This window comes from Erythrolamprus reginae, chromosome 1 (genome assembly GCF_031021105.1).
Source record: "Erythrolamprus reginae isolate rEryReg1 chromosome 1, rEryReg1.hap1, whole genome shotgun sequence".
NCBI classification, from domain to species: Eukaryota; Metazoa; Chordata; class Lepidosauria; order Squamata; family Dipsadidae; genus Erythrolamprus; species Erythrolamprus reginae.
This window is the reverse complement of record NC_091950.1, coordinates 298,172,411-298,185,029: the sequence shown is the minus strand read 5'-3', so window position 1 is coordinate 298,185,029 and position 12,619 is coordinate 298,172,411. Positions and strand designations below refer to the sequence as shown.

General features: G+C 42.7%; 1 protein-coding gene across 2 annotated transcripts in view; it reads right to left on the bottom strand.

Moving 5' to 3' along the window:
- Nucleotides 1-6,474, bottom strand: part of FOXO3 (forkhead box O3) — a 174,294-nt gene extending 167,820 nt beyond the window's left edge. For both annotated transcript variants that reach the window (XR_011557408.1, XM_070733361.1), the window contains exon 1: nucleotides 4,337-6,474. Coding sequence is in view for 1 of the 2 variants with exons in the window: in XM_070733361.1 (XP_070589462.1) it covers nucleotides 4,337-4,873 (537 nt within the window). In the remaining variant the exon portion in view is untranslated. The remainder of the gene's footprint in view (nucleotides 1-4,336) is intronic.
- Between the last annotated feature and the right edge of the window lie 6,145 nt (nucleotides 6,475-12,619).

Below are 12,619 nucleotides of genomic sequence, written 5' to 3'. Positions count from 1 at the left end.
GTGGTTGGTAAATCCACAGTAACTGAATTTAAACATGTTGGGATAAACATACATCCATCCTAAGATAAAATACAGGAAGTAGTATAAGGGCAGGCTAGATGGACCATGAGGTCTTTTTCTACCGTCAATCTTCTATGTTTCTAAGTATTCAGTTTATACAAGAATATGGTGTGTGGTTTAATGGTTAAGGCACCAGGCTAGAAAGCAAGAGAATGTAAGTTTCTGGTCTGGGTCAGGAAAGCCAGCTGGGTGACTTTAGGCCAGTAGTTCTCTCTTTTCTCACCTCACTGGGTTGTTGCTCTGGGGAAAATAGGAAGGGGAAGCATACTGAGTACCTTTGCCGCCTTGAGTTATTTGTAAAAATAATAAAGGTGGGATATAAATCAATAAAATAAACAAAAATATCCAATGTATAACATGACCATATAAGATAAGCTTTCTTATTCTTAGATAGCTACCAATTTTTCCCTGTAATAACCAAGCAAAATACTTTGCTCTTAGATTTTTTTAATTGATTACTATTACAATTGGCAACACTGATGGCTGTATTTATCACTTTTTTTAAAAAAAGTATCTCTATTTTTATTATTACTATTTATTAATTCAATTTTTATGCCGCCCTTTTCCTTAGACTCGGGGCGACTTACAACATGTTAGCAATAGTGCTTTTTATTGCATATTGCACCCACAATCCGGGTCCTCATTTTACCCACCTCGGAAGGATGGAAGGATTTACAATTCTTATTCTTTGTTTTTTACCCAACAATGAATTTAAATATCGCCACTGAGCGATAACACTCTGCTCTGGCCAGTAGTGTACTAGTAGTATGGAAGAGCGGTGGATGGATGTTTTTAATAATTGGGGTTTTAAACTTTGTATTCTTGTTTTATTTCTGTACACCGCCTTGAGTCTATTAGCAGAAGGCCGGCCTATAAATTTAAATAATAAATAAATAAATAAATTCTGAAATAAACGGTGGATACAGCATACTAAATATCAAAAGATAATTGATCTTAGAAGTCATCCAATCCAACCCCTGCTTCAGAACAGGATATACTGGAGCAGTGGTTCTCAAACTTCCTAATGCTGTGACCCTTTAATAAGGTTCTTCATATTGTGGTGACCCCCACCCATAAAGAAATAAAATTATTAGGTTCTAACTTAGCTCACTGCCAGTTCGCTTTCTCTGCACTGCATGGCCGTATGCGCAATGCTCAACCTTTTTAAAAAATGCAAAAAAAAAAGAGAGCCAAAAACAAGATGGTGATGCATGCGCAATGCCGGAAATTTGGCTTCTACACATGTTTAAAGTTCAATTTTATTTTTTTTTGGAGTAGTCTATTTGCATGTGGGTGGACCCACCTGGAGACGGATAGAAGAGCCTTGTCTCGGTTCCTAAGACTATCAGAAATATGTGTTTTCTGATGGTTTTAGGTGACCCCTGTGAAACAACCCAAAGGTTGAGAACCGATGCACTAGAGCATCTCTGAAGATGACCACCTAGCCAATCTCAAAGATCCCAGTTAGGGAGAACTCACCACTTCATGTAACAGCCTGGTCTACTGGCTGATTGCTTGTAGTTATGAATATCCTCCTGATGTCTAAAATAAACCAACTCCTTTGTACAGGGAGTCCTTGAATGATGACAATTGAGACCCAAATTTCTGTTGTTAAGTGAGACATTTGTTAAGCGAGTTTTGCCTCATCAGAAAACTTTTATTTCCTCGATATTTAAGTGAATCACTGCAGTTGATAAATTAGTAACCTGGTCGTTAAGTGAATCTGGCTCCCCCATTGATTTTGCTTGCCAGAAGGTCGCAAAAGATAATCACATGACCTTGGGACACTGCAACCTTCATAAATATGAACCGGCTGGGAAGCGTCTGAATTTTGATCACATGTTCACGGGGATGCTGCAAAAATCATAGCTGTGAAAAATGGTCCCAAGTCACTTTTTTTCAGTCCCTTCGCAACTTTGAACTGTTACTAAACGAACTGTTGTTAAGTCAAAGAACATACCGGTTCTAATTTTGCACCTTGGCCAACAGAAAAATAAAACCCACTCCTATATTACAACCCTTCAGATACTGAACACTGCCATCATATCCCACTCAATCATATCCTCTACAGCAGTGTTTCCCAACCGTGGCAACTTGAAGATAACTGGACTTCAACTCCCAGAATTCACCAGCCAGCATTCGCTGGCTGGGGAATTCTGGGAGTTGAAGTCCAAATATCTTCAAGCTGCCAAGGTTGGGAAACATTGCTCTACAGGCAAAACATACATAGGACCTCTAAATGCGGTAAGAATGTCCAAGAAAATATCATCAAGTCCTTTTAACAAGAACAAGAAGAAAATATTTAAGATGTGAATAACTTCGGAACCTGAATGTGCATGTAATGACAAAGGAGTAGCTATCCTCATATAACAATTAAAATTGGGGGGGGGGAGAGGAAGAATCAATTCCCTATGTGTCTGAATAACTTACAAAATGTACATGCATGCATTCAGTACCATCTAAATTTGACAGATATATTCCTTCTATCCCTCTTTTTTCTTTCCTTTTTTCTTTTTAATGCAAAGCAACACCAGGAGCAAGCTTTCAAATTTCATCGAGAGACTACCTAACACGCTCATTGTTGATATAGTAAGTTAAGAGCTACCCACTTCACTGCTGACAGTTGCAGATTATATTCAGCTCAGCTAAGACTACGGAACAGCAGCTGAGACTGGAGAGCACATAGCCATGGAGAAGAGGGAATTACATCACACAATTATTCCTTTCACCATACCGCCAACTACACGGGGCGTTTTTTGGTCTTTACCAATGTCACTAACACTCAATCTCTGTCTGAGAAAATGCACCAGCCAGAATAAGATGAATTTGAGGTCATTCCTAGAAATTAGGAGCAAACCTAAGGCATTGTTTTAGAAGGCGCCTCTTTTGAAATATCCATGGAGGACCCCAACGCAACCCACTTTTGGGGAAGGACCTTAATCTTCCTTTTGGGCTGACAACAGAGCAGCAGTTGTGCGCTGTCTTCACTGGTCCTGCAGTGGTTGCGTGGCATAAGGCTGAACTAAATCCTTTGGGCAGGGCACGGGCAAAGCGCTACACTTACATGGGAGCTGCCTGATCATCGCCATGCGTCTTCCACGGAGTAATAAGCACTTTTTAAACTCACATTTTGACAACCAGCCTGAACTAATAATGGAAACAGTTTATTTGCTGCGCACCACAGCAGGAGGGGGAGGAGGAGGAGAGCGTCTCTTGTTATAGAAACATCCACTTAAAAAAGCTTTCTCGGTCTAATGGTGTGAAAAAGTGGCCTGAGTGATAATTACAACTCATCTTTCATTTATTCAAACCCGGCTTAGTGGTCAGTTGAATGGACCAAAATGGGATATTCTTAACAGACGCCTCTTGTTATGGGGGGGGGGAGCTTACTTAGTCTAATGGTGTGAAAAAGTGGCCTGAGTGACAACTACAACTCATTCTTTCATTTTTTCAAACTGGCCAGTGGTCAGTTGAATCAAAATGGGATATTCTTAACAGACGCCTCTTGTTATAAAAACATTCACTTTTTTAAAAAGCATTCTAGGTCTAAGATGTAAAAAAAGTGGCCAGAGTGACAACTACAACTCATCTTTCATTTATTCAAACCAGTTTTACTGGTCAGTTGAATGGACCAAAATGGGATGTTCTTGTTATAGAAACATCCACCTTAAAAAAAAAAGCACCTTCTTGGTCTAATAGTGTCAAAAAGTGACCTGAGTGAGTGATAATTACAACTCACCTTTCATTTATTCAAACCAGTCTTACCGGTCAGTTGAATAAAGCAAAAATGGGATACTGTATTAGTCTTGCAACATTTTATTCTCCATGAAAATTCTAGTTTTTAAAAAAAAATTGCAAAAGAGAGGGGAATTTTTCCCGCCCTTTGGAAAAAACCGCGACCAGAAATGCAATTCTTGAGGCTGCACCCAAAACCTCGGAGCAAAGCACCGGCGAAGGCCCGCCACGTACCGCAGTGTTTCCCAACCGTGGCAACTTGAAGTTATCTGGACCAACTCCCAGAATTCCCCAGCCAGGAATTCTGGGAGTTGAAGTCCAGATAACTTCAAGTTGCCAAGGTTGGGAAACACTGACGTACCGCAGGAAAGCGAGCCTTTATATTCATCCCGGCACTAACAGGAGAAGCGGGAAGAGTCCACGCGCGGCTTGGACCATCCACGAGCCCATTCGCTTCGCTTCCACTCCGGCCACCCTTTCATGCACCCCTCCACAAAACTTGGCGCGGGTCTCCGTGTGTGTGCGTGTGTGTCCCGCTTACCTTCCAGCCAGCCGAGCTGTTGCTGTCGCCCTTATCCTTGAAGTAGGGCACGCAGCGCACCATCCACTCGTAGATTTGGGACAGCGTGAGGCGCTTCTCCGGCGAGCTCTGAATGGCGCGAGTGATCAGGTCCGCGTACGACAAGTTCCCCCACGCGTTTCTCCGCGACGAACATTTGCGCGGCGTGGCCGCCGTCACCGGCTGAGGCTGCTGCCCGCCGCCGTTCAACGCTGAGGCGCCGGCTCCCTCAGTCAGTCCGGAGAAAGGAACCAGCAGCCGGGCCGCGTCCTCCGAAGCGGCGGAGACGGAGACGGCGGCTGAGGCGGCCCCTTGCTCCTCGTCGTCGGCGTCGTCGTCCTCCTCGGGAATCATGGAGGCGGCGTCGGCCGAGTCTCCCGAAGGCTTGGCCGGGCTGCTTTGGAGCTCGGGCCTCTGCAGGGGCCACGTACAGGAGCGAGGCCGGCTTTGGGGCTCGAACTCCGGGTCCAGCTCCACCTCCAGAGGGGACAAGGGCGCGGGGGGAGACGCTTCAGCCATCTTGGCCTCACCTCCCCCCGCACTCCCGCTTCGGAGGGTGATCCCTTCTGCCCTTCCGCGCCTGTCAGAGCGGGAACCCGATCCAACGCTCCGACCGGCTCCCTTCTCCTCCTCGCCCAGCCTCCCCTGCGAAGAGATTCTAGCGAGCTCCAGCAAACACGCCGCTCTCCATTCAAGGTCCGGCCGCTTCTCTCGCTCGGTCTCCCCCCCTCCCGCCGGAAAAAGTTCTAAAGGAACCCGGGACTCTCCCGGTTCCAGGTCAGCTCTCTTCGCGCCGCTTTTGGAAGCCGACTGATTGGGGAAGCATTCTCCGAAAAAAAGACGGTGGAGAGCCGGGACTCCAAATCGCGGCGCCCGCGCGTTTGTTTATCTTTCCCTACGCGCCCGAGTCCTCCAATAGCATCGCTCCGTAGCTATTTAAAGAGACCCTGCCATTCACACGACCCCCCGCATCATCATCATCCTTTCAAAAAGATGTTCGCGGGGGTCTCCGCTGCTGCTTTACGACGGACGCCTTCGGGCTTTCGCGAGTCCTTCTTTCTCACCGGCTTCCCGAAGCCTTCGCGGGCAGCGAGCGAAGCCTTAACACCCATCCGATCGGCGGCTGCCCCATGTGTGATCTTGTTTTTTCTCTCCCTCGAAAAAAATAAAAAAAAATCCAAAATCGGTGAAGAGTAGTAAAAAGAAGCCAGATTTTTCTTTCTTTTTTTTAACGAGAGGAAAACTTAAAAAAAAAAAACCACACACACACAAAACACGCCCGTCCTTCTTTCCCTCCCTCCTCCTTTCCGATCCCCTCCAAAGAAAGTGAAGGCGGAGGATTCAAACAAGTTCAAAATCTCCCGATCTTCCGCCACCAACAGGTCCAGGAACCCAAAGTCCTCCGAGCGGGCTTCTCCCGAGGTTTCGTCCGCGAAGCACCATCGGCGGCACCGCCGCGTTCAGATCCTCCTCGCTCCTATCGCCGCCGCCGCTGCCATCTTGACAGTTCTTTCCCCCCCTTCCCCCTCCACTGAAGTCATTTAAAAAAAAAGAGGGGGGGAGATAGTGCAAGAGGTCCAAAAAAAAAAAAGCTTGCAGGCGAAGGGAAAGGCGCAAAAGGCGAGGAGCGTCGGTCTCTCTTTAAAGCCGGGTCCGTCGGGCAGGCGGAAAATCCAGCTCCCGATGCACGGGAGGGAAAACGAGGCGCCGATTCCTCCACCGGTGGTGCTGCTGCTGCAGGATTCTTGATTTGGGAGCCGTCCCCGAGCCGTTCCCCTTGAGTAGCAGAAGGAGCATTAAAATGAAGGAGGGGGCAGAAACCCCACCGTCGGCGGCGCGCTCCCTTCCCCGGAGAGGAAGCCAGCGGCCGGCGAGAATCCGTGGAGCTTGTGCCGCCGCCGCCGCCGTTCCCTGAAGCAACCTGTCGCCCTCCCTTCCTCCGACTTCCACATTCCTTCTCCTAACAACCAGGAGCGGCAACACAAAGTTATAGACACACGCAGGGAGACGCAACCTAACCCCGTCGCGGCCCGTCCCCGCCCACAAAGGAGGCGGGCGGAGAGGGCCGAGAGAGAGCTCCGGCTCTCCTCAGGACTACATAATCATAACGCACCCGCCCCGGCTGAGCTGAGGGGTCCGTCAGCCAACTTGGCGCCCTTTCGCGGCGCATCTTCCTTTCATTTCTCCGCCGCCGCCGCCGCCAAATCGCTGTTAATATGGAACTAGCCGTGGAGAATGGATCTGCGAACAGAAACCTGGAACGCATTTATTTAGTCACATATCGAAATAGTCATATACAGTACTGTATATATATATATACACACAGAGAGAGCTCAAAAACATAAAGGGAACACATCCTAGATCTGAATGAATGAAATATTCTCATTGAATACTTTGTTCTGTACAAAGTTGGATGTGCACAACAGCATGTGACATTGATTGTCAATCGGTGCTGCTTCCTCAGTGGACAGTTTGATTTCCCATAAATTTGATTTACTTAGAGTTATATTGTGTTGTTGAAGTGTTCCCTTTATTCTTTTGAGCAGTGTATATACATATACATTGAGTCTTCCGAGAGGGGCGGCATAGAAATCCAATTAATAAATAAAGTAAATAAATTTTATTTATTTATAAATATATATAATTTTAAAATTCAGCAAAAACATAACATATATTCTAAAAATCAATTTTCTCCAATTGTGGTTTTTAAAAAAATGATGTCTAAAAATTGATTTATATATGTGTGTGTGTGTGTGTGTGTGTGTGTGTTTTCTGTTGGATCACCCTGGTATATTGAAGGAACATCATCATCATCTGCAGGTCCATGTCGATCCCTCTATTATATGATGACAGAGAGCAAAATTCTGCAGTTCTCTTGTTTTATACGAAGCATGGATGGGTTGGGAAAATATGCCTTTGCGTTTGAAAATTGGAAATTTCCACTGTGTATTCTATGGAGCCATTTCTAAAATGTGTTAAGGCAGTGGTTCTCAATCTTTCTAATGCCGCGACCCCTTAATACAGTTCCTCATCTTGTGGTGATCCCCAACCATAAGTCTACTGGTAATTCTCCCAACAGAGCTTTAAGCTGATTGGCAGAAAGGTTAGAGGGACAGCCCCACTGTAAATGCCTGATTGGTTGGATTGTAAAAATACGTTCCAAGGCGCCAGACTAGAAGCTTTAGTTCCTAACACTATGGGAAATATGTCTTTTCCCATGGTCTTAGGCAACCCCTGTGAAATGGTCGTTCGACCCACAAAGAGGTCCCGACCTCCAGGTTGAGAACCACTGTGTTAAGGCATATATGCAGCCAATTAGAAGGACTAGGCCCATTTTAACTTGGAAATTATAACATTGTCTTTGTTAATTGGTAAATACAATTGGCTAGCTGGGCAATTACACTTTGCCTAACCATGATGCATCATTACTTTTAGTGGGAAAATACTACACATGATCATATCCACAGAAATGTATGAACACACTTGATTTTGGCAATCACATCAGTTCAATCTTTCAGCCACTAAAAGCTGAACCTTAGATCTCATTAATATATTTCATCAGTTAAGAACACCACATCGCAATATTATTAATGTGTGTTCTGCTGAAGTTTCTAGATGAAAGTTTTTCACCATGTATTTTAGATCACCAAAAATCTAATATATTTTCAAGAACATGAACTCATATGTAATTCTTAGTAATAATTGAGACAAACTCTAGATTTTAGACATATTGGAGATGTTTACTGTACTTCTTATCTCTGAATAGATGCACCCAACTGAGCTGCACATCTCCAGTTTATATATCATTGGAAGATCCTATTGGAGACTACTCCAGTTGAAACACAGTTAATTTTGTCTGCTTCCTGATATTTTTTTAAATAGATGTTTCTTAAAATGTTTTAATTTGAATCTGACTTCCTTAAAACAATAAAAGGTTTTTCTTGTTTTGATTATTTTTAAAGATTAAACTCCCTTCCCAGGGGATTGTTTCTTTTAGAAAATTATCTTTTTAAAGTAGCTTTCCTCAACATAATACCTCCAGATGTGCTGGATTTCAGATGTTAGATAGGGATTATGGAAGATTTCAATGCATCTGGGGCATACTTGGCTATGAAAGGATAGTTTAAACCATACTTTGTGAATACGATAGCAAAACCCTAAAAAATATACTTTCCCTACTTTTTCTTATACCTATCTGCAGGGGAAAATGTCCTGGAAACTTTTTTAACTGTGTCCCCATGATAGAACCTCTGTCTCTTCCCTTTTTAATCTATGAGGCATTCTTATTGGTTTTGAGGCTAAAGTCATTTTTTCCCCTTTGCCCATCACTGTTGTTGTCAGAAGGCAGTTTCAATGCACACAGTATAAAAATTTAGCTTTGTCCCACATATTACTCTGGAGGAAATTCAGTGGCGTAAAAGAGAGACGATAGGCAAGACCCAGGGACTATTTCATGTTAGGAAATTGTTCTGACCACTCATGGATTGGTGGAGATCATTTCATAGAAGGGAAAAGTCCAAAGTTAGCTTTGTTTGTTAAAATACGCCAAGTATCCAGATGGCAGCAGGTACTACCTTTCATGGGATTGCATATACATGCCAACTTTTAATTGACATGTTGTATAGCTATTACTGTATTTAAGTTTTTAAAACTTGTTAAGATTTTAAATGGTTCCCATTAGACTTGTCGTTCTCAGAGTATTATGTACTAAAAAAAATCCCATAGTTATGCATCTTCAATCAAAATCCTCACCAACTGCTGGTAATTTACTTGTAAATTAATGTGTTCAGAGCTATCTTCTTTATTGACATAAAATGGGAGTTTAAGAGGGTGGTTAAATTTCATGTGTACAGGAAACAAATAATGGAGCTATCTTGAATAAGCACTGATTGCATCACAGTCCAAATAATTAATGCAAATAACAGAGAGAAGTGATGTTTGGTGTAGTGATTAAGATGTGTATTGGCAGAGGGGAGGCCCAGTTCAGGTCCACCCTTGGCCATAGAAGTTTCCTTTGGTCCAGCAGCGTTGTCCCAACCCAACCTATCCCACAGAGCTATTATACTAAGGAGGAAACAGTATTTTCGCTGCTTTCAGCTCTTGGATATATACTATAAACCTAAACAATGACCTGCATGAGCTTTCCACTATTCTACACTACTCTGTGTTCTTCAATCTCTTCATCTGTTGAAGGTAGAATTTGATACTTTTCTCTTCGCCCTTTATCTTTTAAAATTAGATCTACGGAGAGGGGCGGCATACAAATCTAATAAATAAATAAATAATCCGAGTCCTTTTAAAATTGTGAAAAAATATTATTTTACAATAATCTTATATTGGTTTTGTTCATTGTCTCCCACAGCATCTTCCAAAGAGTTGGCGGAAAAATTGGAACAATTCCAAAGGAAGTGGCAGCTGGGTGATGGGATTATGAATTTTCCAGCTATACAACACAGAACTATCTTATTTTAGGTCTTGGACAAGGTGTCTGTTCCACTGAAATAAAGTACCATATGTCATTGCTGTGATGCAGGGTTGGGTTCTACTTACCTTCCCCAACGGTTTGCATTGCGATGTAAGTACAGGTTTTGCTTGCATGCGTCACTTCCCAGAAGTCTTTGCACATGCGCAGAGGGTTTTTTAACAATTTTCAGTGGCTGGAGGATCGGTTCGGGAGTGTGGACCACCAGTCATTGTTGCTAATTCAGAGAGCGGCACCAAATTTCCACTACTTGTTCTATAGAACTGGTCCAAACCAGCAGCAACCCACAACTGCTGTGATGGGAGCATTAAACCAACTGGATAAATTTGGAGCCAGGGGCCACCTCTAATGCCTTCTTGAAGAACTGTTATACATTAGCCAAAACAAAGAACCAAAATATAATATTTGTTCTTGCACACCACACATGCACATATCCCTAATGGAACAAAGAGGGAGCTATAAAGAACTTCTGAACACACACGCCCCCCAAAAAATTACTTCAATAAGATTGTTCCACTAGAAAGGATTGAAAAGACTAGATTAGTGAACTTCAAACAGATCAATAACAGGATATATGACATAGATATACGAATAATAAAGGATCAGCAAGATAGGTAAGGAAACCTGTTCACAGTTCTGTGCTGCAAAGCAATGCCATGAACAATTAACCTAGATGAGTGCCAAATAAGAAAAAATAAAAATATACATCTTAAATCGCAGCACTCAATGCTCTTCAGATAAAACTGCTGCAGGGGTATTTGCAATCGAACACAATTCAATTACTAGACAAATTTTATCCAATACCAAAGAAATGTGCATTCAGTAAGGCAGCTATTGTATCTCTGCATAAGAGGGGAAGAGGCAATCTACAACTCTTTGAGAGAGGGGATGGAAACTGAAATATGGGATGGTTTTGCAATGTAACTATGAGGCCCTTATCAATCTGTTTTCCTGATTAATTACACTGTCCATTGACGTCTTCTCTAACAATATAGAAATAGCACTTCCCCTTCTAAGCCAACATTACTCCACCAAGCTTCAATATGTATAAAATTTCATCTGGAACCCATTTCCTTTGAAGTAACATCAGTTTAATTGTTATGGGCATGTTTGACAAGTGTCCTTTTTGGGAATATGCTTCTGGCCACTAGCCAATTTCCACCACAGTCCTTTCCCTTCTATTCTGTGACCACTTTCTTTCTGGGAATTTTTGAAATGCCATTTTTCAAATCAATTTCTCTCCAGCAGGAGCACGAGATCCATCCTTCTTTTGAGGTGGGGTAGGAGAGATGGCACATTCTAACAGTATTCTGAAATGGGCATTTGTGAGCCTTTTACTTTTTAATGAACTAGCCATCCCACTTTCCCTGACTTTATTGTCCAGAAACTGTGTGAAATTCTACTGAACTTTTTTTTTCTTATCTTCTAATTTCCATATTTTTGTTACATTCACATACTATCCTTCCTCCATTGTGTTTAATTACATTTTTCAACTTTGTGGGGTTCAGCTAGTTAAATAATGATGGCAGAGTCTGTCTCCTTCTTGTCTGGAGTTATTTCCGTTCTGCTACTTTTTGGTGTCTTTATTTCAAACCATTTTAACTATACAGTATCTCCCAAGTGGGTAGGGAATATTTATTAGATTTGTATGCCGCCCCTCTCCTCAGACTCGGGGCGAATAAAGGGAGACAAAAGGTAGTCTAGGGATTGGCAACAGGAACAGCAATTTTTATAATGGCATTGTTTTGTGGCAATTCAAGAATGGGTGAAGAGTACTACTAAGGCAATGATGGGATAGGCCCAGAAGAGATGGATTGTACCTACAGAAGCCTGAATCATCCAAGTCATAACGTGATTTGCTTGAATAACTAAATATAGTTTATTCAGTAAATGAGGACTAAACACCCTATGGCTAAATATAACATGTGGCAATCATTAAGTGACATAGAAATAAAAGCAGGAATGGCATGAAGGAGGGAAACAGGAAGGAAAACCCTAGTTCAGTACTTTCATCTCATGTCCTGAGGCCAATAGTGTTGGCTAATTGCCCTTCAGAAGTTTTCCTATTTTAAATCACTCAAATATTTGACAGCCTGGACTGACCCAGTTTTTTCTGATAAGCATTACGACTTTAGTTAGAAGATGGCTGGGAGAGGCTGAGTAGGTTTGCAATCTCCAAGAAAGTTGCACCAGTAAAATTCCCAAGTAATGATTTTTAAAAATTAGTCACAATAGTGCTGTTGGCCAATTACTTGAAAGGAATTTTTTTCCGTCACAACTTTACACACATTGTTTCTTATTGTAGCTCATTGATTACAGCTACAGGTATGATTAGATGCAATGTAGTCTAGATTACAGATGTCAAACGTGCTGTGCCACGTTGCTTGTCACGTGATGTTTCCCAACATTTTTCCCATTCGTGGAGCTGGGGTGGGCCTGCAGGTGACGCATTCGGCCCATGGGTCACCAGTTTGACATTGCTGGTCTAGATGATGAGGGATGGAATTGGGTTACAGAGATTTCCTTTCCCAATTCAAGATTTCAACATTTAATTTTAATCATTCAGATAAAAACACAGCAATAAGAGTAGTTAAACATTACATTTCACTTCTGCAATCCATAGAGATGTGACCACGTGTCCTAACTGTAGCCAGGACTGAGGCAAAAGTGGGCCTTGGTGAGGAGGCAGAAAACGTCACTAAAGCAGGCTCAGTCCTCATTGGTTGACAAGACAAGATCAACCCACACTGACTGAGATCTCCACCCACTATGGAGAACGCTTA